This window comes from Schistocerca piceifrons, chromosome 2 (assembly GCF_021461385.2).
Source record: "Schistocerca piceifrons isolate TAMUIC-IGC-003096 chromosome 2, iqSchPice1.1, whole genome shotgun sequence".
NCBI lineage: Eukaryota > Metazoa > Arthropoda > Insecta > Orthoptera > Acrididae > Schistocerca > Schistocerca piceifrons.
In genome coordinates, this window is record NC_060139.1 from 705,115,053 (window position 1) to 705,142,599 (window position 27,547).

At 38.6% G+C, this 27,547-nt stretch overlaps 1 protein-coding gene across 3 annotated transcripts in view; it reads left to right on the plus strand.

The window, feature by feature from the left end:
- The window catches only part of LOC124774939 (obscurin), a 694,794-nt gene that overhangs the window by 419,288 nt on the left and 247,959 nt on the right, over positions 1-27,547 (plus strand). For all 3 annotated transcript variants that reach the window (XM_047249630.1, XM_047249632.1, XM_047249631.1), the window contains one exon: positions 12,025-12,203. In XM_047249630.1, coding sequence (XP_047105586.1) covers positions 12,025-12,203 — 179 coding nt within the window. The remainder of the gene's footprint in view (positions 1-12,024; positions 12,204-27,547) is intronic.

Here is a 27,547-nt window from a genome sequence, read left to right on the forward strand (position 1 = left end):
CTGTGGGCACATACAAGGTGGACTTCGAGTGAGAAGTACACATCAGCAAAACCTGCAGACAAGTTGCAACATTCACCCAGGAGCTTGAGTGCTACAATCAACTTCGGTGGCACATCAAATCAACAGAAGCTAAACATCAGCAATATAGGTGTGGTGAAACGCAAGTTCAGAGAGGCCACTGAAATATTAAAACATCTTAATAACATGAATAGAGAGGATGGTATTGGCCTTGCACCATCTTGGCTGCCAGCCATCATAACCCAATAGACCACACAAATAACTTGAGATGCAAGTGCTACCTTTGAGAAATGGAAGCTGTTTGGCCCCAGCCCTTCATAAGGAAAAATAAAGGTCACAACCACATTTGCCAAAGGCTACCAGTGGTAACACATATTGCATGGACAGTAGGCAAAAGCAGATCCCCATTCCCTCCCCACGCACCACAGGAAACAAATTACAATATACACTGAAGCGCCAAAGAAACTGGTGTAGGCATGTGTATTCAAATACAGAGATGCGTAAACCGGAAGAACACAGTGCTGCAGTCAGCAATGCCTATATAAGACAACAAGTGTCAGGCATGGTTGTTAGATCAGTTACTGCTGCTACACTGGCAGGTTATCAAGATTTAAGTGAGTTTGAACATGGTGTTACTGTTGGTACACGAGCGATGGGACACAACATCTCCGAGGTAGCAGTGAAGTGGGGATTTTCGCATACAACCATTTTATGAGTGTACCGTGAATATCAGGAATCCAGTAAAAAAACTAATCTCTGACATTGCTGCTGCCAGAAAAAGATCCCGCAAGGACAGGACTAACAGTGACTGAAGACAATAACTCAGTGTGACAGAAATGCAGCCCTTCTGAAAATTGCTGCAGATTTCAGTGCTGGGCCATCAACAAGTGTCAGGGTATAAATCATTCAGCAAAACATCATCAATATGGGCTTTCAGAGCTGAAGGCCCACTCGTGTACCCCTGATGATGGCATTACACAAAGCTACATGACTCACCTGGGCCCATCAACACTGACATTGAACTGTTGATGACTGGAAACATGTTGCCTGGTCAGATGGGTCTCGTTTCAAATTGTATCGAGTGGATGGACGTGTATGTGTATGGAGACAACCTCATGAATCCATGGACCCTGCCAACTGCACATGCCCCACACCATTACAGAGTCTCCACCAGCTTTCCAGAATTACTACAAAGTGGCTCCACTAACACTCTTCTGAGTTTAAACTGTTCCACTGGCCATCAGACTCCCCTGGCATGGACATTATTGAGCATATCATGGAATCCTTGCAATGTGCTGTTCAGAAGAGATCTCCACCCATCACACTCTTGTGGATTTACAGACAGCCCTGCAGGATTCATGATGTCAATTCCCTCCAGCACTACTTCAGACATTAGTCAAATCTATACCATGTTGTGTTGTGGCACTTCTGCATACTCACAAGTGCCCTACATGATATTAGGCAGGTTTTCCAGTTTCTTTGGTTCTTCAGAGTAGTTTACCACTTCTTGTGGCACAAGAGGCCAATGTATCAATGGTTTTAAAATTGTGTCTCAATATGCTTAATAGATCAATAATGGTGAAATATAATGTATCATGAACAGCAAAATATGTCAATAGGCACAGAAGGAGGCCACTGTAATTGTGGCTGAAACATCAGTTTATGCAGTTGTAGCAATTCCTTGTTCTTGTAAAAAGAAAATGGAATCTCTGCCACAATGTAATTCTGCATTTGAACACGCTAACTCTGTAAGTTGTCCCCTTTTTAAAGTTGTATTTGGACGGCTGCATTGGGTAACCTGTAAAAATAAATCCTAGCAGACTGCACTCCGTAGTTCACTGATTATTGGAAGAGAGGCCTACTTACCTCATGTCTTCTCAAAACATCTCATTTTTCTGGTTGGAATTATTCACCATAGTTTGTCATTTCTGACAACAGTGAATGAAGGGGGGTCAATGGGATTGTAGTATTGTCACTACAATAACACTTAGAATTATTTTTTATCACTATTTTTAGTTTTTCGAATGAGTGGGGGAGAATCACCTTTCTTATTTGTGCAGTTGACTGAAAATAAGAAAAGACTTATATCTGATGAGATGTGGTAGAATAAATGCCATGTAAGTACCAACAAAAACCCATAAGGCAATGTTATGATCACAGTGCCTAATGTCAAGACTGAGCACTGCAGCTATTATGTTTAATGTCACAGTCTTTTCTTAAGAGTAATTTAACATTGAATCAAACATAACCTGAGGCACTTTTAACATTTACTTTACTTTGAACTACAAAAGTATAAGTGATTGATTGGATAACATGTTACATGTTCACATCATTGTGCACCGAGCTGCACTGCTTCATGACCACTCATAACCATTTCTCAACTCCCTGTGCAGGGTGCATTATGGTCATAGATCAGCCATTTCTGCCAACATTCGTTATGTTAATCTGATTTTATTTATCTCTTGAAAATAATTTTTAATAAATAATTAAACATCAATATGGGTAAGGATTCCAGTGTGGCCAACTTGGTATTTTAATAAGTTATTTATTAATTATTATCATCTGAAGTTCTGCATAGTGCCACCAATTTTCTACAGGAGTTTCTGTGATCTGCAGTAGCTCAAAGACAATGTCTCCTACAGACTGAAACATTCCCACAATCTTGGTCTAGGTGTCTTGACCATATGTCATAGTGGAGTGGTAACTTGTCTGTCTACTCTAACATGCGCAGCTGTAGCAGTGGGTGTAACTATATTGAGATTAAATCATGCCCCACAACTTGGCATTAATGCCATACAGTGATAGTTATTGTGCAATATGACATGCCACCAGAAAACTTTATGTAAGTATTGAACATCCTTGTTTAAAGTCGATTGGATCATTTACCTTCTTCTACACAATTTCCATATTTAGAATTCACTTGAGTTTCTTGTGCAAAGTAAGTATGGGGAACAGCAGTGCCTTTTTAGATGTGTTATTCAAGATTAAGTTGCATTATATTATATTGCTAATACCTTGATTTCTACTGTGAGATGAGCATGATCGAAGGAAATAAAAATATAAAAGTTATTAACATGTTTTGTAAGACAACTTCAGAAAATTTTTATCCTTAGCTTTGCAAGTAAATATTTATTTTTAGAGTAGCATTTATTTTTTATTATATTTTTCTGTTTTGCTAATGTTGTCTTATCCACAGCCTTACGTAATGTTACCACAATGTTGGAAACAGCAACATTAACAGTATATGGGACTATGATTTAAGTCAGTTGTCAGTAATAAAATGATATCTCCATGTCCCCACTGTATATGCATTGCTTTCATTTTTTACTCTTTGCCAATTTTAGGCTTACCCATTTTCAAGTGACATATGCACAATGTGTGCATATGTCAGTGGTGGGTCATGGGCCTAAATTCTGTGGATGCCAGGAAACATATTGGAAAATCCATTTTAATGTACACATACCTAGTGTTCCTAATGACCATCACTAATCCTTCAACTAACATGATGTTAACGACGACGATGGAGACTACTACTACTACTAATAATAATAATAATAATAATAATAATAATAACAGTAATAATCATAATATTAAAGACACTTACTTTGATTTACAAATGAATTAGAAGATAGTCATTTCAGCGTTGTTACTTGTAAAACAAGTTTAACTCAATGATCCTTCTTCTTCCTCAATCTCTTGATGGCATCATGTGCCTCGGCTTTCAAGTGTTTACATACTGGTTTCTCAGTTGAGGTACAAGCAATAGCTGAAAAGCAATCCATGCATACTTTTTCTAAAATGCATTTAAGACAAGAAAAACTCCTTTCAAATGAAGCACTTGTTGCAGGAATGGTAAAAATTAGACAAAATAGTCTGAAAGCTTGTGGAGGAAGTTGGTTTGTTCCATTCTGAATCATTCTTTGATAACGTGACCTAAACTGACAGAGTGAAATGTCTCTTTATGCTGGGGAGGAAATATGGTCTCCAGTTCTATAACCAATTGCAAGTGGCTGAAGGGTGCATCATACATTTGTAACGATGAATCCACACTGTCTTGAAGGAAATACTGACCATAATTGGTGTATTAATAATAATAATAAAATTTTATTGTCATTCGGCTGATTACAGTAATAGACGAAGTCAAGAGCATATATTTCTACATAAACTACAATATTTATGTAAACTGGTTTATATAAAATAGGTACACATTAGAATGCAGTATTTTCATCTTCAAAAAATTCATCAGTGGTGTAAAACGGATTGTTCACTAGTAGCTTGTATAATTTAGCTTTAAACATATTTACAGGCAGTTCTTTAAAGTCAGCACTTTGTCTATTAAACATCCTTAGTCCAAGAACTAGGTAGGAATTCTGCGATTTTGATAATCTATGATATGGCATGTCTACAGATGTTCTGTTTCTAGTATTGTGGCTATGAATATCACTTCGCAACACAAAATTAGAGACATTGTTTCTAATGTACAATAAAACATTGTAGATGAATAATTTTACTACTGTAAGACACTGCAATTTAATAAACAGAGGTTTACAATGTACTATTTTATCAGAATCTGTTATTATTCTTATTACTTTCTTCTGTAAAAGTAAAATGCCATTTACATGACAGCTACTACCTCACACTAAGATTCCATAAGAAATGATGCTATGGAAGAAGGCAAAATATGCTGATCTCACACAGTCATTGGGAACATATCTTTTTAAATTTCTAATTAGATAAATAACTCTTGAAAGCCTAGCCAATATATTTTTAATGTGTGGTTCCCATGTCAATTTATTGTCAATAATAACACCTAAAAATTTGACAGTTTCTAGTTCTTGGTCATTAGGAATCTCTTTGAGGCTAAAGTAAGATGTCTGGTGTTTGTTTTCATTTAGTAAGAAGCTATTAGCTTTGAACCATAATGAGGACTGAGCAAGGGTATTTTCAGTCAGTGTTTTCAGTGTACCTAGATCAGAGTTTTTATGTATAAAAGTTGTGTCATCAGCATACAATATTGTGTGAGAATTTATGAACAAGGGCAGGTCATTAATCATTAGTATAAACAGCAAAGGTCCAAGCACTGACCCTTGAGGCACTCCATACCTAACATTAACCAAATTTGAATTCTCCCTACCAATGCACACAACTTGTTGATGGTTCTCTAGAAAATACCTGAACATATTTATACTGTTGTCATCAAAACCATAGCATATTAGCTTATTCAGCACAGTGTCATGCTCTACGCAGTCAAAGGCTCTGCTAAGGTCACAAAATGTAGCCTGGGTGTAGTCCCTAGCCTTGAAGACATCTAATACTAATTTTACGAGGGAGTCCATTGCATCTGTTGTGGATTTACCTTTCCTAAATCCAAAATGTTTATCACTAATTATATTTAGATTGCCCAAGTAGACACTAACTTGCTCATACATAATTGATTCTAAAATTTTTGAAAAAACTGAGGTTATAGATATAGGTCTGTAACTAATGGGACTGTTCTTTTCCACTTTTTTATATATGGACACAACTCAAAAAATTTTTAATGTCAGGGAACTTACTTTCAACTAGGCATTTGTTCATACAAAAAGTTAAGGGATAAATCACACAATCAATAACATCTTTCAACAAATTACATGATATATCATAATAATCAACACTAACTGAAGGTTTGAAATTTTTCACTTTTTTTAGGATATTATTTGGGCTCACTTCTGTGAAAGTGAAGGTGCTTGGGGGAAACTTTTCAAAGCAGCTGTCCATAATACTAAGTGTATTTTCAGGGGGTTTGTGTATTGAGCTACTGATTTCTTCAATGCACTTATGCAATATTTATTAAATTCTTCTGGAGTAATGGCGATTTCCTGCTTGTGTTTAGTGTGAGCAATGGAGTTTATTACACTACAGGCCTTTTTGCATTTATTGTTAGATTTTTCAATGTTTACTATGTTATGCAGTTTCTTTGCTTCATTTATTTCCTTCCTATACTTGTATATGGCTTGAGCATACAATTCTTTATACAGTTCTGGTTTTCTGGTTTTGTACAGACTAGAACACAGCATAACAGTATTTTTCAGTTGCCCTAACTGTGGAGTATACCATTCCTTCGTTTTCCTTTTCTTGTAATTACTACTAATATTCACTGTACATTTTTTCAGAGGGATGTTATTTTTAAATGTATTTAAAAATATAGAGAAAAACTTGGTGAACAGTGTTGAAGCCTAATAAAATGTGTGTCCCAACTGAAATAAGTGAGGGCATGTCTGAAACTATCCATCCTCTCTCTGCTCACAGGTCTAGTAATCACAATTTTAGATTCTGGTTTGGCGCAGTCTGAAGTTACATTATTAACACTAAGATATACTGCATCATGGTCTGAGTAAAGGAAACTAATTACATCAGTGGACATACAAGTTCTCTTAATATTTGTAAATATATTGTCTAGACAGGATGAGCCTCTGGTAGGTTTGCAGTTAACATAGTACAGGTTAAATTGTTGAAGCACATTTTTGAGCTCTGTCACGATTTTTCTGTCCTTCAGGACATCAAAACTTGAATTAATACCTCCACCAATGACAATATTGTATTTTTGTCCATTTCTCTATACATATGTACATTAAGAGTTCCTCAAGTGTCTCCAGAAAGATATGGGGGTCACCACTAGGTGGCCTGTACACTACTACTATCATTAGCTTAAGGTTCTCAATTACTAGACCTGATATTTCAAAATGCATTTCATCACAAAGGGTATTGAGATCCATCCTGCCACAGTTTGGTGCAAGAGGTGTTTTTGCATATATTGCTACCCCACCACGTAAGTGCTGTTTTCTGCAATAGCAACTAAGTAGTGTGTAATCATCCAATACTTTGTAATCAAGCTCATCCTCTTTACACCAATGTTCACTTAAACATAGAATATCTACCACGTTTTCATTTGAAAATTTGTTGACTATTAAGTTTTTATCTGCCATACCCTGAATATTGAGGTAGCATATTTTAAACTCTACTTTAGGCATTTCTTTTTTTGCATATTCTCTTAGTTGACATGACCTTAGTTACCACATGAAAGTTGAGTACGTTGTGTCCTTATGTTACTACAACACCCAGCCTGGTCTATACACACAAGTTTTTTGTAATCTCAGTTGAAACATAATCCAAACACATTACTTGTCCTTTTTGATTCTCTAGCTTATCCAATACTATTCCGAGAATTGTATCACTTAAAACACATTTACCTAGATTACTGAAATGTTGACCCTGCTTGCTATGCCATTCTCTGCTACAGCTACTGGTGTTAATTAAGGAAACGTTCTTAAGGTGCTTACAGATAGCTTTGTACTCCTTGTTGGTCTGCTCCACTTCCTTATTCACAGCTTGTGTAGTATTGCCTAATTTAAGGAAGAGCAGTTTATCACAATGTGAAAATATTGTTTCCAGTTGTTTTACAATATTATCCAGTATCTGGAATTACATCTGCTTGCATTTTACCATCAGTGGATTGCCAATGTATTCATCCATAATTTCAGCTCTATTCGTGGAAGCTTCAGCTTGAAAGTTAGTCAAGCACTTCATAGAACGTAAAAAGTCAATCACTTTATCTTCATTTCTTAAGTTTTTCATGGAAGCTATACATTCTAAGACAGCATTGTTGCAAAACTGCGCATCATTGGTTTTTTTCTGAAGAACATTGAAAAGCAGTTCAGTCTTTAAAAATATGCATTGAAAATTGAGAAAGAGAAAAACAAAGTCAGAGTCTAGGAGGGTATATTTGAAACCATAGGCCTTTCTTGTGGTTGTTGCACTAGAGTCTGCACTGTCAGTTGTTTCATTTAAAACATCAGTTAGCCCTAGACAGTTTTTGTGAATGCTAGGTATCATTCTGGTATTACAGTTCTATCTCATTTCACTGTTCAAAGGAATGTGTTTACCAACAATACTGTCAAGAACTGCTGCGTGTATGGAAGATTCGTGGAAGAAAACAGAAATGCCCTGAAGGGTGGAGGAAAAAAAAGTCCCAAACAGTTTTATGCAAGAACTTCTCTGCTGCAAAATTAAATTCAAACAATGAATAAAACAGTGAGTAAAAGGAACTTAGGAGGAGAGAATTTCATGAACCTTTGCCTGGAGGGCATTTAATTTTCCTACCAGAGCAGGCTTTGGGTGACTAGTTTGTTGTTCACGTCATAATTTCAAAGCACACCACTCAGCCCAGTGAATATAGCAGCAACATCATGTAAACCAAGAAAATGTTCTTGAATGTTGCCACTGGAGTCCACTAGTCTCACAGCACTAGTGTATTGTGATCGTCTGAAACATCTGTTGCTTTGTCCACACTACAGGCATAAAATGAGATTCTATACACATTTGAAGGTATATATTCACAAATCTCCTAATTGATATATTCAATCAGTTCATTCTGTATAGTTTTTGAGAATCCTTGAAAATAGCACATTTTCTTCCAGCGTACTTTCAGATCTTCATCTTTGTTCAGCACACGTTTGAAAATGGTTCTAAAATTTCCAGGATTCTGTCTCATCATGACCTCCTGCTTGCATAAAATATTTGTGATCTCATTTAAATTTTTAATGATGTCTTTGTTAGGGTTCACTTCATTATTGTGTCTGATTTTCATCAGTTTGTAATGTTCATTAAGTAGCTCTGAAATACGAAACAATTATTTGAATAGTTCTTTATACAAAATAAAACTACTTAGATGATCTTTAGTAGAAGCATGCTGTGCTACACCTCTAACAGATTCTTGAGACTGCTGAAAGTGTTAGCAGATTATACAAATTTTGTTGTGCTTAAGAGCAAACATGTCCAGCAGAAAAATTCTCGTTTTGCAGAGTAAGCCCATGAACACCTGTGCTGCTCATACAACAAACTTAGGAATGCATAGTGTAGTGCTGGAGTTGGATGTCCTTTCTTCAAGATGTAATGTTGTTCAGTTTCACATCTCTATGAAAATGAAAGTTCCTGCAAGGGAGTAATGATGTCCTCAGTCAAAATTGTTTCATCCATATCGGTACAAGGCTGGGCTTCATCCCTATTCATTGCACTTTGGGCAAATAATGTCAGGAAGCGTAGAGAGATGGCACCACAACTACTGGTCTCCCTTGCCATGGAAGTGCATGGAAACATGGCTACAACAGCCTGTACCCCCATTTCTGTTCCTAGTAGTGATGTCATGATTACCTCAGCAACAGAATATTTACAGGTGGTCTGGTATGTGTGTGGCCTCCTCATCAAATGTTTCATGCCACTGTCTACTGCTGGAGGTTTAGAGGAAGTAACACAAGCTAATGTCCTTCATGCTCATTGACAAAGGTGCATAAAGGTTTATTTTAAAAATCATTATTACTACTACTATTACTACTGTCACCACCGCCACCACCACCACCACCACCACTACTGAAAAGTTAGGAGGCCTGACCTCCCTTGCCTATTTGCCTATTCTGTCTGCCATTGGTGTGTGTGTGTGTGTGTGTATTTGTGAGACTAAACATCATTTGAACGAATGACAAGAACATGGATGGTGACTGTTGCAGAAGAAATACCAGGTGGTTATAATTGAACTTTCCCTATTTAACACATTATAACATGGAAACTAATTACCATATGAGTACCGAACTTGGTAGCATTAATGTCAAGAACATGGGGAAGAGAAATAACGCGGAATCAATTCACTTGCTACAGTACATCATACAATTACATATCAGTACCATTACTGCTACAAGAGGGGCTCAGTACAGCATCGACCAGTGTCCAGACGAGTCTGAAAGTGCAGGATTGCATTCTGCACAGCAGAATGAAGCATATCTGTAGGTATGCTGGCTACCTCTCTTCACATGTGTGAAAGTTCCCCTCGTAAACCGTGTGCTTCAGGTAGTCCCACAACCAGAAATCACAGGGAGTGAGGTCAGGTGATCATGCCGGCCAAGAATTTGGAAATGATCAGCTGATTATTTGATCATTTCCAGATGTGTTTCCGAGAAGCAGGTGAACTTCATGAGCGATGTACGGTTGGGCCCCATCTTGCATTAAAACTGTTGAGTTCAGTGCGTCTCTCTCCTGTAGTGTGGGTATGGCCTGCTGGCAAAGCATATCAAGTAACGCTGGCCAGTCATGTTGCACATCTTTGGGCTTTGAGTGCTGACCTGTTCAAAAAAGAATGGGCCAATGATTAGCATAGCTGTGAAGCCACACCATACGGTATCACATTCAGCATACAGAGGAACTTAATGCACAGTGACTGGAGGTGAAGATCCCCACACTTGGCAATTCTGTATGTTCACCTCACTTGTCAAGGAAACCGAGCTTCATAGGACGGTTTAGGGACTGCCCTTGTCAACTTCAGTCCTTGCGAGAAAGTGGAGAGCAAAGTCAGCACATCATTCTGCGTCCTTTGGTGCAAGCTGCTGCATGATAAGGATCCTGTATGGATATCACTTGAGAATTGTTTGAATCACCTTCCATACAGTGGCCACGGGATGTTCAACTGTCGGGACATAGTACTCACACTACCTGATGATCGTGAATTGTGTGCTGCGTTGTCTGCCATAGCAACAGCCATTTCATCAACCACCTGTGGTGTAACTGGTCATTGGCCTCTTCCCAGAGTGACACCCAGTTCTCCTGTTGATTCGAACTACTTCTTCATGCTTGGCACAGCAGGTGGAGAAAGAGAACCCTTCCATAATCCTTTCAGTCAGCAATATTCTCGAACTGCAGCTGCAGCATTACTGTTGTTTTGATAATAGAGATTCACCAGTAATGCTGTCCTCCTTTTGTCCAAGCTCATGTTGACACATCAACAAGTGCACTGTGACTGGTAAGGTGTATGACACTATGAATCACATTGACTGACCATGGCACCTGTGGCCCTAGTTGGAACTGGACGGTGGCACTGTGATGCATGCAAATCATGCACCCTATAGTCTAGACATTAATGCTACCAAGTTTGGTACTTGTACAATAACTAGTTTCTGTATTATAAAGAGTTAAATAGAGAAAGTTTAATTATAACCACCCAGTACTTTCCTTCATGCAACTGATAAATTATGCTGACTGATTGAAATAAGAAAGAAAAACGTAATTTGGATGTATTGAATATGTCTTCTGATTTACTTTCCTTGATAATTATATATGGAAGGCAAAAGATGACAAATGGATTAACATGAAAAGCTTTATCTCCAACAATTGTTGACTATGTGTACATGTATATCCAAATCTGCAAACACTGTGAAATGTGTAGGGGAGGGTATTACCCATTGTACCACTTATTAGTACTTCTTGCCTTTTCTATTCATGTATGGGGGAAAGGATTATTGCTTCAATGTATATATGTGCATTGCAATTAGTCTAATCTTGTCCTTGTGATGCTTATGGGACTGATCATAAGGGTTGTAATATATGCCTAGAATCATCACTTAAAGGTGGTTCTTGAAACAATATAAGTAAGCTTTCTCAGGATAGTTTGTATCTATCTTCAGCTGCCTAGCAATTCAGTTTCTTCATCAGCTCAATTATCCTTTCCCATAGCAAAACAAATCTGTGGCCATTCATGCTCTCCTCCTTTGTATACATTCAGTATGGTCTCTTAGTGCTGTTTGGTATTGGTCTCATACATTTGAACAATATTCTAGGATGGGTTGTATGAATGTTTCATAAGCAATCTCCTTTGTAGACTGACGGCATTTCCCTAGTACTCTGCCAATGAACCAAAGTCTGCCACATGTTTTACCTATGAATGAGCCTTTGTGATCATTCCATTTCAGATAACTGCCCACTGCTAAAACCAGGTATTTGTAAAAGTTGAATGATTCCAGTTGTATCTCATGAGCATTGTAGTCTTACTATACTGCATGTTTTCATGCTTTGGACTGCACAATAATTATGTAAGACATCAGCATCCAGGCCCTTTAGCCTAGTAAAACAAAGATATTGTTTTGTATGGTATTTATAACAGGTTATTCTAAGAACTGTGTGTCTAAAATTTTGTATTTTCTGTAGGACAAGAAATGGTGAAAAGCTATCCAGTTCAGATCACACAACTATTTCCGAGAATGTGGAAAAAGAAGTTTATAAACTAGAAATCAAGAATATTGGCCTTGGTGATGATGGTGTGTATGTGGTTACTGCAAGTAACAGCCAAGGTGAACGTAGTCAGCAGGCCAAACTGACAGTGCACAGTAAGTATGTGCTATATAAAATAAAATAATTAAACTCTATGAAGTTTTTATAATTTTAAATGTTCACGGAAACTTAATAGAGTTATTGATAAATCTTGTTGTACAAGTTGGTAGACTACAGAAGTTCATTTAGTTACAGCATGAAAGACTCTATTCCCCCATTAAATTTACAGCTTATAAAGAGACATAAATAATAAAAATAAAAATTAAAAAAAAAAAAAAAAAAAACAAGAAATTATATAGAAATTGTAAAGACACTGTTTTGTCCTCAGTAAAAAAAAAAAAAATATTCAGTGAGCACATTACTTGTGTCTCCATTCACATGTGAAACTTCATCATTTTCTTTCAGACACATATTAATGATATATGGTAATGTGTTTCAATATGTCCCCATTTACTTGGAGTTACATGTAAAATTATTTTCTGTAGTTTCCAGTCCACATTTTGGGAGAAGTAATTTTGTGGGGTTCATCAGCAATTTGACATCCAGTGCTGGGCAAAGGTGTCCTGCAGAAATTTCAGAAAGTTTGGTATTCAGGTGTATCCTGTGGATCCATGTAGCTCTTACTCGTTCCCAAAATGTCATCTACCCGCCTCCCATTGGGTCATCATCTGGGCCTTTTCTTATCACTTGGAACCCAATGAAGAACACATTTAGGCCATCTACTGCCCATTTTCATGGACTTTTTGTGTCTGTTTTAGTAATTCCCAACGTCTCACTGTTGCTCATTGAATGATTTTTGCATTAACAGTCCCTATGTCACTACCCTAAGTCAAAAGCTTGTGATACACATTGACTGTAAATTTTCCTTTTCAGGCACATTGGATGCTTCATTTTGAAAACCTTATTTAGTTTACAAGAAAGCAATCCATGTCATTTTTATTCTTCTGTTGATTTTTTTTTTTGCTGCCATCCAGTCTCTCTCTCTCCGACCCACCTCTATATAAAAACACAGTAGGATCCTAACCAAGGTTTTCTTTGATGAAGCTCCAAGGCAAATATTTTTAAGATTACACAATCATACAATGGAAAACCCAGGATGGAATAATGGCAATATTATGAGAATGCTACTTGCCATATAGTGGCGATGTTGAGTTGCAGACAAGCACAACAAAAAGACAGCTAATCAAGTAAATTTTCAGCTGAAAGGCCTCTCTCTGAATTAGACAACATAACACACACATTTATGCAAACACAACTCACACACACATGACCACTGACTCTGGCTACTGAGGTCAGACTGCGAGCAAAAGCACTTGATGAGAGAAGCAATCTGGGGTGTTGGTTGCCTTGCCCCTGTCATGCCCATGTAGAATGCTGCACAGTGGTTGCAGCTTAGCTTTCTAGATCACATGACTGCTTTTATAAGTAGCCTTGCCTTTTATGGGACCAGTGATACTTGTTACCAGACTGGAGTAAGTAGTGGTGGGAGGATACATGGGACAGGTCTTGCACATAGGTGTATTATAGTGATATGAGCCATCAGGCAAGGGGGTGGAGACAGGAGTAGAGTAGGGATGGACAAGAATATTGTGCAGGTTTGGTGGGTGGCAGAGTACCACTGTAGAAAGGGTGGGAAGGATAATGGGTAGGACATTCATCATTTCAGGACATGACAAGTGGTAGTCAAAAAACCCTGGTGGACAGTTGCTCCAGACTGGGGCAATGAGAGGAGTACCCCTCTGTGGCTGGACGATGGGACTTTGGTAGGTCCTGGGTGGCTGGAAGATGGGGCATGAAAGATCTGTTTCTCTACAAAGTTGGAAGGTTAATTTCGCTCTGTGAAGGCCTCAATGAGACCCTTCATATATTCTGAGAGGGACTATTCATCACTACAGAGAGCAACAGCCATGGGTGGCTAGGCTGCATAGAAGAGACTTTTTGGTATGAAATGGGTCACAGCTGTCAAAGTGGAGGTATTGCTGGTGGTTGCTAAGTTTGATATGGATGGAGGTACTGAGATAGCCATCTTCGAGGTGGAGGTCAACATCAAGGAAGATATCTTGTAGGGTTGAGGAGGACCAGGTGAAGAGAATGGGGGAGAAGATGTTGAGGTTTTAGGGGAATGTGGATAGGGTGTCACTACCCTCGATCCAGATCATGAAGGTGTCACCAGTGAATATGAACCAGGTGAGGGGTATGGGACTCTGGATGGTTAGGAAGGATTCCTGTAGGCGATGCATGAGAAGGATATCGTAGGACAGCACCATGTGAGTGCCCATTGCCATACCCCAGATTTGTTTATAGGCGATGCCTCCAAATGAGAATTAATTGTGGGCGAGTATAAAGTTTCTCATGGTGACCAGGAAAGAGGTTGTAGATCTGGAATCTGTCAGGCATTGGTAAAGAAGTGTTCAATAGCAGCAAGGCTGTTGACCTGTGATGAAACTTGTAATGAACCAAATGCTGATGTGAAATTTAATATATTCCATGATAAATTCAAATCTTAATTTAAGTAGAGTGTACCAGATTTACTAATCAGAAAGGAAATTAAACACCCATGTAAAAAAAACCATGGATCATAAGAAGGATAAAACTATCTTGTGAAAGGAAAAGGGAAATATATCTGTTGACAAGAACAAATAAAGATCCTACAGTAGGTGCACACTGCAAAAACTCCTCAAAACTGCAAAGAAAAGTTATTAAGAAAATCAAGGAACATTCACAGCATGTGAGAAATCACTCAAAGTTGACAACAAGTCCAGGATGAAATTCCAGTAATATTATGAAAAGGGTAGATTGCCATTCACTATACAGATGAGGCACTGAGTCACAGATGGGCACAAAGGAAAGACTGCTATACATTTAAGCTTTCAGCCAAAAGGCCTTCTGAAATAGAAAACATACACACATTCACGCAAGCACAACTCACTTATGCATAACCACTGGCTCTGATTGACCTGTGGACTGCAGCTGTACCTGACATGATCAGCAATCTCATGTGGGTGTTGGGGGTAAGGAGGAGGTTTAAAGAGGAAGCGAAGGCAGGGTAGGGTGGAGGGAAATGTGGTGCTGCTCATGGGAATGTGCAGGCAAGTGGTGTGGTCAGTGTAGCGCTGCTAAGTGCAGTCAGGAGGTTTGGTTGGGTGGGGAAGGGAAGCAGGGAGGGGGTGTGGGAATAGAGAGAAGTAGAGAAGGGGAGAAAAAACTAGTGAGTTCACTAGTGGAATTGGAGACTGTATAGTGTTGGAATGGGTGCAGGGATGGTGATAAATAGGTGGAGGACTGGGAGTAGCAAAGGTTGAGGCCAGTAAGGTTATGGGAACATAGGGTATATTGGAAGGTATGTTCCCACCTGTGCAATTCAGAAAAGCTTGTGTTGTAGGAAGATGGCACAGGCTGTGAAGCAGCACAGGCTGTGAAGCAATTATTGATGTGAAGTACATCAAGTTGTGCAATATGTTCAGCAATTGGGTAGTTCAGGCACCCATTGGCCACAGTTTGTCAGTGGCCATTCATACGAACAGATAGCCTGTTAGCTACCACGTCCCTGTAGAAAGTAGTAGGATGGGGACTGGGGGATAGATGGAATTACTTTGGAGCTAATGACCCTTTTAAAACCTGTACAGTCAGATAGCTTGGATACAGTGATCCTTGCGTGAAAAGCCACTGGACGATAAATTTACAAATCATTTAAGGATCATACATTGGTACTTAGAGCATTCAACAAGATTACTTATATCCCGATTTCAAATCATGACATGTTTTACTCAAATAAAAAAGAACAATTAACGCTATTGATTGGTGGTACTAAGCCACTTAGAGAGTTGGTAAACACAATCCATCAGCTGATAATGTTAAGCAAGCACCACACTCAGCACATTTTGTTGCTTACATTAACCATGGACCTTGCCTCAACGATACAGATAGCTGTACCGTAGGTGCAACCACAACGGAGGGGTATCTGTTGAGAGGCCAGACAACCAAGTGGTTCCTGAAGAGGGGCAGCAGCCTTTTCAGTAGTTGCAGGGGCAACAGTCTGGATGATTGACTGATCTGGCCCTGTAACACTAACCAAAACAGCCTTGCTGTGCTGGTACTGCAAACGACTGAAAGCAAGGGTAAACTACGGCCGTAATTTTTCCCGAGGGCATGCAGCTTTACTGTGTGGTTAAATGATGATGCCATCCTCTTGGGTAAAATATTCCGGAGGTAAAATAGTCCCTCATTCAGATCTCCGGGTGAGGACTACTCAGGAGGACATCGTTATCAGGAGAAAGAAAACTGGTGTTCTACGGATCGGAGCATGGAATGTCAGATTCCTTAATCGGGCAGGCAGGTTAGAAAATTTAAAAAGGGAAATGGATAGGTTAAAGATAGATATAATGGGAATTAGTGAAGTTCGGTGGCAGGAGGAACAAGACTTTTAGTCAGGTGAATACAGGGTTATAAATACAAAATCAAATAGGGGTAATGAAGGAGTAGGTTTAATAATGAATAAAAAAATAGGAGTAGATTAGATTAGATTAGATTAGATTAATACTAGTTCCATGGATCATGAATACGATATTTCGTAATGATGTGGAACGAGTCGAATTTTCCAATACATGACATAATTAGGTTAATTTAACAACATACTTAAGTTAATATAACAACTTTATTTTTTTTGTGTTTTTTTTTGTTTTTCTTTATTTTTTATTTATTTTTTATTTTATTTTTTTATTTTTTTTAAATATTTTTGGTTTTTTTTTCCTTAATTTATATCTAAAAATTCCTCTATGGAGTAGAAGGAGTTGTCATTCAGAAATTCTTTTAATTTCTTCTTAAATACTTGTTGGTTATCTGTCAGACTTTTGATACTATTTGGTAAGTGACCAAAGACTTTAGTGCCAGTATAATTCACCCCTTTCTGTGTCAAAGTTAGATTTAATCTTGAATAGTGAAGATCGTCCTTTCTCCTAGTATTGTAGTTATGCACACTGCTATTACTTTTGAATTGGGTTTGGTTGTTAATAACAAATTTCATAAGAGAGTATATATACTGAGAAGCTACTGTGAATATCCCTAGATCCTTAAATAAATGTCTGCAGGATGATCTTGGGTGGACTCCAGCTATTATTCTGATTACACGCTTTTGTGCAATAAATACTTTATTCCTCAGTGATGAATTACCCCAAAATATGATGCCATATGAAAGCAATGAGTGAAAATAGGCGTAGTAAGCTAATTTACTAAGATGTTTATCACCAAAATTTGCAATGACCCTTATTGCATAAGTAGCTGAACTCAAACGTTTCAGCAGATCATCAATGTGTTTCTTCCAATTTAATCTCTCATCAATGGACATACCTAAAAATTTGGAATATTCTACCTTAGCTATATGCTTCTGATTAAGGTCTATATTTATTAATGGCGTCATACCATTCACTGTACGGAACTGTATGTACTGTGTCTTATCAAAATTCAGTGAGAGTCCGTTTACAAGGAACCACTTAGTAATTTTCTGAAAGACAGTATTGACAATTTCATCAGTTAATTCTTGTTTCTCAGGTGTGATTACTATACTTGTATCATCCGCGAAGAGAACTAACTTTGCCTCTTCATGAATATAGAATGGCAAGTCATTAATATATAATAAGAACAACAAAGGACCCAAGACTGACCCTTGTGGAACCCCATTCTTGATAGTTCCCCAGTTTGAGGAATGTGCTAATCTTTGCATGTTACGAGAACTATTTATTTCAACTTTCTGCACTCTTCCAGTTAGGTACGAATTAAACCATTTGTGCACTGTCCCACTCATGCCGCAATACTTGAGCTTGTCTAGCAGAATTTCATGATTTACACAATCAAAAGCCTTTGAGAGATCACAAAAAATCCCAATGGGTGGTGTTCGGTTATTCAGATCATTCAAAATTTGACTGGTGAAAGCATATATGGCATTTTCTGTTGAAAAACCTTTCTGGAAACCAAACTGACATTTTGTTAGTACTTCATTTTTACAGATATGTGAAGCTACTCTTGAATACATTACTTTCTCAAAAATTTTGGATAAAGCTGTTAGAAGGGAGATTGGACGGTAATTGTTGACATCAGATCTATCCCCCTTTTTATGCAAAGGTATAACAATAGCATATTTCAGTCTATCAGGGAAAATGCCCTGTTCCAGAGAGCTATTACACAGGTGGCTGAGAATCTTACTTATCTGTTGAGAACAAGCTTTTAGTATTTTGCTGGAAATGCCATCAATTCCATGTGAGTTTTTGCTTTTAAGCAAGTTTATTATTTTCCTAATTTCAGAGGGAGAAGTGGCCTCTTCCATTAACAGCCTAGCATCTTCTAATGAACACCTGGATCCTACTATATCCACAACATTTAGAAAATGATTATTAAAAATATTTTCAACTTCTGACTTTTTGTTCGTAAAGTTTTCATTCAATTTGATGGTAATACTGTCTTCCTCTGCTCTTGGTTGACCTGTTTCTCTTTTAATAATATTCCAAATTGTTTTAATTTTATTATCAGAGTTGCTGATTTCAGACATGATACACATACTCCTGGATTTTTTAATAACTTTTCTTAATATAACACAGTAGTTTTTATAATTTTTGATGGTTTCTGGGTCACTACTCTTTCTTGCTGTCAGATACATTTCCCTTTTCCGGTTACAAGATATTTTTATACCCTTAGTAAGCCATGGTTTGTTACAAGGTTTCTTACGAGTATATTTAACTATTTTCTTGGGGAAGCAGTTTTCAAATGCATTTACAAAAATGTCATGAAATAAATTATATTTTAAATTGGCATCAGGTTCACGGTATACCTCATCCAAGTCTAACTGCTGTAGGCTTTCCCTGAAATTTGCAATTGTTAAATTGTTGACTGAACGTACTACTTTGGAGGACTGTTTAGTATTGCTGAATGGAGCTATGTCATATATTGTAACTAGCTGTGCACCATGATCAGAAAGACCATTCTCAACAGGCTGAGCATTTATCTGGTTAAACTTATCTTGGTCTATAAAGAAGTTATCTATCAGTGAGCTGCTATCCTTTACCACCCGAGTAGGAAAATCAATAACGGGTGTCAAATTGAAAGAACCGAGTAATACTTCAAGGTCATTTTTCCTATTACCCTCTTTCAGAGAATCTACATTGAAGTCCCCACAAATAATAATTTGCTTCCCCCTGTCTGACAGATAGCACAACAAGGAGTCCAAATTTTTCAGAAATAGATGAAAATTTCCTGATGGGGACCTATATACAGTTACTACAAACAGCATAGTGAACACATTATTTGGCCAAGATAGACATGAAGCCCACGCCTACTACAGTAGTACAAGTTTATATGCCAACTAGCTCTGCAGATGATGAAGCAATTCATGAAATGTATGATGAGATAATAGAAATTATTCAGGCAGTGAAGGGAGATGAAAATTTAATAGTCATGGGTGACTGGAATTTGACAGTAGGAAAACGAAGAAAAGGACACGTAGTAGGTGAATATGGATTGGGGCTAAGAATTGCAAGAGGAAGCCGCCTGGTAGAATTTTGCACAGAGCATAACCTAATCATAGCTAACACTTGGTTCAAGAATCATGAAAGAAGGTTGTATACATGGAAGAACCCTGGAGATACTAGAAGGTATCAGATAGATTATATAATGGTAAGACAAAGATTTAGGAACCAGGTTTTAAATTGTAAGACATTTCCAGGGGCAGATGTGGACTCTGACCACAATCTATTGGTTATCAACTGTAGATTAAAACTGAAGAAACTGCAAAAAGGTGGGAATTTAAGGAGATGGGACCTGGATAAACTGAAAGAGCCAGAGGTGGTACAGAGATTCAGGGAGAGCATAAGGGAACAATTGACAGGAATGGGGGAAAGAAATACAATAGAAGAAGAATGGGTAGCTCTGAGGGATGATGTAGTGAAGGCAGCAGAGGATCAGGTAGGTAAAAAGACTAGGGCTAGTAAAAATCCTTGGGTAACAGAAGAAATATTGAATTTAACTGATGAAAGGAGGAAATACAAAAATGCAGTAAGTGAAGCAGGCAAAAAGAAATACAAACGTCTCAAAAATGAGATCGAAAGGAAGTGCAAAATGGCTAAGCAGGGATGGCTAGAGGACAAATGTAAGGATGTAGAAGCTTATCTCACTAGGGGTAAGATAGATACTGCCTACAGGAAAATTAGAGAGACCTCTGGAGAAAAGAGAACCACTTGCATGAATATCAAGAACTCAGATGGAAAATCAGTTCTAAGCAAAGAAGGGAAAGCAGAAAGGTGGAAGGAGTATATAGAGGGTCTATACGAGGGTGATGTACTTGAGGACAATATTCTGGAAATGGAAGAGGATGTAGATGAAGATGAAATGGGAGATACGATACTGCGTGAAGAGTTTGACAGAGCACTGAATGACCTGAGTCGAAACAAGTCCCCGGGAGTAGACAACATTCCATTAGAACTACTGACGGCCTTGGGAGAGTCAGTCCTGACAAAACTCTACCATCTGGTGAGCAAGATGTACGAGACAGGCGAAATACCCTCAGACTTCAAGAAGAATATAATAATTCCAATCCCAAAGAAAGCAGGAGTTGACAGATGTGAAAATTACCAAACTATCTGTTTAATAAGTCACAGCTGCAAAATACTAACACGAATTATTTACAGACGAATGGAAAAACTGGTAGAAGCCAACCTCGGGGAAGATCAGTTTGGATTCCGTAGAAATGTTGGAACACATGAGGCAACACTGACCCTACGACCTATCTTAGAAGAAAGATTAAGGAAAGGCAAACCTACGTTTCTAGCCTTTGTAGACTTAGAGAAAGCTTTTGACAATGTTGACTGGAATACTCTCTTTCAAATTCTGAAGGTGGCAGGGGTGAAATACAGGGAGCAAAAGGCTATTTACAATTTGTGCAGAAAGCAGATGGCAGTTATAAGAGTCGAGGGACATGAAAGGGAAGCAGTGGTTGGGAAGGGAGTGAGACAGGGTTGTAGCCTCTGCCAAATGTTAATCAATCTGTATATTGAGCAAGCAGTAAAAGAAACAAAAGAAAAGTTCAGAGTAGGTATTAAAATTCATGGAGAAGAAATAAAAACTTTGAGGTTCGCCGATGACATTGTAATTCTGTCAGAGACAGCAAAGGACTTGGAAGAGCAGTTGAATGGAATGGACAGAGTCTTGAAAGGAGGGTATAAGATGAACATCAACAAAAGCAAAACAAGGATATTGGAATGTAGTCAAATTAAATCGGGTGATGCTGGCGGAATTAGATTAGGAAATGAGACACTTAAAGTAGTAAAGGGGATTTGCTATTTGGGGAGCAAAATAACTGATGATGGTCGAAGTAGAGAGGATATAAAATGTAGACTGGCAATGGCGAGGAAAGCGTTTCTGAAGAAGAGAAATTTATTAACATCGAGCATAGATTTAAGTGTCAGGAAGTCATTTCTGAAAGTATTTGTATGGAGTGTAGCCATGTATGGAAGTGAAACATGGACGATAAATAGTTTAGACTAGAAGAGAATAGAAGCTTTCGAAATGTGGTGCTACAGAAGAATGCTGAAGATTAGATGGGTAGTCACATAACTAATGAATAGGTATTGAATAGAATTGGGGAGAAGAGGAGTTTGTGGCACAACGTGACCAGAAGAAGGGATCGGTTGGTAGGACATGTTTTGAGGCATCAAGGGATCACTAATTTAGTACTGGAGGGCAGCGTGGAGGGTAAAAATTGTAGAGGGATTCCAAGAGATGAATACACTAAGCAGATTCAGAAGGATGTAGGCTGCAGTAGGTACTGGGAGATGAAGAATCTTGCACAGGATAGAGTAGCATGTAGAGCTGCATCAAACCAGTCTTAGGACTGAAGACGACAACAACAACAACAACAACAACAACATATAAACCTTCCTGCTTCTACAAAAGATAACAGGAAGAAACATTAATCCACCCTGGAGCATGAAAGATAGCACCTGCCTCACTTCCCAAAGCATGAGCAAACAAAACTTTCAACTTTCAGTCAATGTGGTGGATCAAAGTAGAGCACAGTAATATCTCAAACACTCCTGGTGCACTCCCAGTCCAACACAGGCACCTCACTAGATCACTTCCTCCACCTCCAGTACATTGAAACAACTGCTGAATACTAGCAGCCAAGGTGTGGCTGCATCCACCGCACATGATTCCATCAGACTTTCTTACAAGGAACATCTCATATTGATGGCACACAGTTCACTGTTCAAGCACATGGGCAGAGGGCTTTTTCTATGCTCAGAACAAGTATGACCTCTGACTTTAGCCAGGTGGGTGCAACTACATGGCTGAATGACAGATCCATTTGATATGCACGTATCAGTCTGCCCCCCCCCCCCCTCCCTCTGAAAAACAAAGCCCTGGAAGGGGCGGGGAAGGTGTAAGAACCACCCATGGCATTACTCACCTGCTGCCTCCCACCTTTTGATTTCCATTAAGCTTAATCTGGTTTAAATGAGGTCTAATCCGCCGCTGCAACTGCAAGTCCTAAACCAAGAAATTGACATGGGAGGGAACTCTGACAACAGCATATGGACCTACATACCGTGGCAGTAATTTTTCTGTCATCCCCTGTTACTTCTTGCTCTGGCCCCAAACATTCTGAACATACACCATATCACCCACTGTCAAGGATACTTCGTGTCTCCCGTCATTGTACCTCTGAGCTTCCCATTGATGGGCACATGGATGATATTCTTTTGTGCAGCCCTCCACTTGTACTTGAGATCATCCACATTTAAGCCCTCAGGCAATAGATCATTCATGGACCATGCATTGCTCGATGGGGTATTAATTTGGTAATTTAGCATGAACTTAGCTGGCATTGTCTTATGAGCCTCATGTAAGGCCATATTAAATGCTAAAGACATTCAGCTGAGGGATTGATCCCACCTCCTCTGATCCCTGGAGTGATATTTAATGAGAGCCAACTTCAGATAATGAATAATGCATTCAGAAAATGATGGCTTTGTATGGTATGGTGAAGTGGTCACATGTTTTATGCCCTGATTAAAACAAAATCTGCAGAATTTCTCGGGAAGTAAATCCTGGACCATTATCACATTTCATTTCCTGAGAGGGACCAAAACTCATGAATATTGATGAGTACAACCATTTGCTTATTTCAGTAGTGATTCCTTTACTCATAATCAACCAATTAAAATGCATGAAAGTGTCCACCACCCCTACCAAATAAAATCAGTTGCCTTCTCTAATGCACAGTTGGAGGCCAATAAAATCAATGAACAGCTTATTTAATGGCCGAACTCCCCGATGGAATGCAACAGTTCCTTTTTCATGGTTGTGTTGGGCTTACACCACTTACACTCCTGGCATTCGCCCACCATTGCCTGATTTCCATAACCATTCCCTTCTATGTCAATTTGTTTTTCGATTTTCACATAGGTCTTATGCACCCCCAGGTGATCTCAGCATAGTGATTGATGGAAATATTTAAATCTGCCAGCGCTATACTGTGAGGCAAACAGATTTTAATCTTTCTTCATACCTGGTTCGATAGCACAGTACCCCTATTTTGATAAAATATGCCTTTACCTGTCACTCTTCTTTCAACTCCTTCAGGATGTCCCAGAGATCATCATCCTTTTCCTGATCTTATTTAATGACTGAAAATAATGCCTGTATTTTCCCTAAGGCAGCCAATGCCACATAACTAGGAAGAACTTCCTCATCCTCAATAGCTCCCAGTGCCTCCAGATTGACATGAGATGGTTGTTCAGCTCCTTGCTCGGGCATACGGTTTAACTCATGTGCCACCTGGTTCTGTGTACCCCCAATCTATTTTAAGTCAGACTTAAAGGCTGATATACGTACCGCCCAATACGCTGTTCTACCAGTTATACAAGGCCTCAGTACCCAACTAAGGGCCTGATTATCAGTTTCTAACAAAAGCTGTTGATGTTACAGATAGGATTTGAACCTTTCTAATAAAAATAGCACAGCCAATGCCTCCATTTCATACACAGACTACCTCAATTCAGGACTTGCTATTGCCCTATAAATATAGGCCAAAGATCTACATTCCCTATGTTGTTCTTGTGCCCAAGTTTGACACATCAGTCTGGACAACAAAGGGAGACTTAAAATCGTAAATTCCCAGCACTGGTGCCTTACAAAAAGTCTCTTTAATTGAGTCAAAAGTTGCCTGTTGGCTCTCACCTCACTTGAACTTCACTCATTTATATCTCAGCTGGTTAAGGGACAAGGCTAATTCAGCACAAATTTTCTAAAAATAAATTTCTAAAAAAAATTGCCGTACTGACAAAATGAGCCACAGCCTTTTTCTTACAAGATACAGGAAAGTTAGGTAAACCACTAGTCCTTGATTGGTCGATTTTTATTCCATGCTCAGACACTAAGTGCCCTAAAAAGGATGTTTCCTGCCTGGTTAATGTTACCTTGCTATGCTTGACAGTGAGACCTGCTTTGATTAGCTGAGTCAAAACCTCCCTGAGATGTCCATTACACACTTTTCAGTTAGAACCTCAAGGAAATTGTTGCAACAAATTCATTATTGGCTTAGCCTTATCCACTGACAACTGCTTAACAACAAATCTCCATCACAATTCTCACCATGACCAACACTGGGAAAAACCAGGTGGCAACAGAATATTACCTTGACCCAAGGAGAAAACTTAAAACACAGTTCTCCTTTAGAGTAATGTAAAACACAGTGACTGTGAACCAAAATATCACACCCCAACAACAATTACACCATGAGGTTCTTACTGACCCAAATTTCCATGGCCAAATGTATTCTCCAACCCTTAATTTGCCCTGGACTGACCTTTGGCCTCCAACATATCACCTGTGACAGAATGACACTCCTCTTTAACATTTTGCAGTGGCAGCAGGCTGGCAATACCCTTATGCTTATGATACCAGTCATAGTCAAGCAATGACACACTACTGCCGGAATCAACCAATCCACACACAGTTCTGTTCCTATGGCGGCGCATACGAATTGCAGTGGACCTTTGTTAACTGCACATACCTTTCAGCAGCCGTGAGGTGACAAGTGAGCCCTCTGTTCCCGCGAGTGGCCTCGGCATCAGCTATCTGTACCATTTGCATATGGTCCCTTACAATCCGTAACAAAATAGTGCCCACTCCCACACCAAAAGCACGTGCCTCACTTCCCACCATGATCAGCCTGGTTAGTCACCATGCTTTGATTAAGCTTTGTGCACAAGCAAACCCTGTGTCTTAATTCATTTCATTGCATAATGTTTTCTACACTGACTGTCAAATGGTAAAGATCAGCAATTGACTTTGGCTTATACATAAACATGACCCATGATTGGTCTTGCAGACGCATTCCTTCAAGCATGATAACCATTGCCCCCCCCCCCCCTTTTTCAGAAATATCCATGCATAAAGCTAACATAGCTATCCTTACTTGCTCAACATGTTCATTCTGCACCCTATAAAAGCCTTCCTCAACCAAATCTCTCTGCCTCAGTTGACCCAAACATTCACTTAAAATACACTCTCTTACACAAAAAATAGGCCCTTTCTCCCTCTATTACTTCGATAATTAACCTTCTTAATTGCCTGTCAGCTCATATGACACTTCCAACTCATGGGCTTGTTCTCACAATCGAATGGTGAGCCACAACATTTCTTTAATATGTACAGTGTCTTTAACTGACAGAACACTAATACCTAGAATTACAGCCAGCAGAGGATTTGGATATTAGACTGACTTGACAAATTATCTACTCTGCTTGTGACTATTTGCTCTGTAGGTATTACCTCTCCATCACCTTCACTTCCTTCCTGCCACTTCAGGGCTGTTAATTGCCTTCGCACAGAAATGACTTCGCCCTGGCAACATGGTCCATCATCGTGTGCAGATGCAGTAACTGAGCCTGAGATGGCGAAGTACCTTCTAATAATTCAACACCCTCTGTCTCTACACCAAGCAGGACCGTACCTGCAGTGGAAGTGGTATTCACCTCTCCCACAGTTTGAGTCATGACAGTGACAGATTTATCTAACGTGCCATGTAACCAATGACACAATTCAAGCATGCTGCTGCCCTCCTCCATCTCTCTGCGTATGTGTAGCTCATACTGTAAGATGTCCTTGCGTAAATACTTAAGACTGAATAGTGGGCTGGTTATCATGGTTGAGAACACTGAAAACACACCAGTATATAATACATAAAATATACAAGTACTTCACTAGCATAAATATTTAATTAAAATCAGATTTTGAATGCCACTACCTAGGTATGCAGCCATTCAACAAAAACCATACTAACTCCTATGATTGGTAGGAAAGGAGGAGGGGTGGGTTGAGGCTGGTGAAGTTAGATGGAAATACTTTGCAACTAACGATCATTAGCTTTAGGTGGGATGGCTTGGATACAGTAATCCTTGAGTGTAAAGCCACTTGATGATAGATTTATAAAATTTATTAACTTCATTTAATGAACATACATTGGAACTTAAGAGTATCCAACAGGATTACTTATATTGTGATTCCAAATCATAACTTGTTTTACTCAACAAAAATAAAGGAAAAAAAACAGTTAACGTTGCTGATAGGTGGTACAAAGCCACGTAGAAGGTTCTTAGCAAAACTAGCAAGATTTCTTTAATTACTTTGAGGCACTAATAACACATATTTTTTAAAAAAGTAAAAGAAATGAGGTAATAACAACATACAATGGCATCTTGAACTAAAGCCAAATGGTACAGAGTTAGATTTATGAAGTGTATTATCTTCAACTTAAGACAAAACCAACAGCCATGAGTGCATTCGACTAGATAATAATTATGTGTTATAATGGTTGCACAATGCCAAACTTTAACCCCCTTTAAAACTTATTATTTAACTGAGCAAAATCTGTAGACTACACAACATGGGTACTAGCCCCTTCAACAAAGCATAGAAAGCAAAAAGACAATTTGCTTATAGCAAATAAAATTTGTATACCAAAATTACACGAACATTGGCACTAGTCCTTGGAAATTAAAAACCTAAAATTTAAATCTCAAATTTAGCAAGTTTTTCCAAAATGACTTGGGATCCAACCCTTTTAAAATTACAAGATACATGACCCATACTGAACCAGGACAAATTGCAACACACAGATTTAGATGCAGGCTCTAGCCCTTCTTGAAATTTTACCCAAAGTAGCCCAGATCTATGGCACAATGTGGTTATTCAAACTCTGGCACTGGCCAGTTTGAACTACAGGTTAATAGACCAATTTTCCTTAAGTGCTATTACATATGTAACAAGAGTAAAGATACTTTCAGTTTGAAATCAACAACACAATTGAGCAACATGACAACTGTCAGTTCCCTTAAAATTTAACACTTAAATT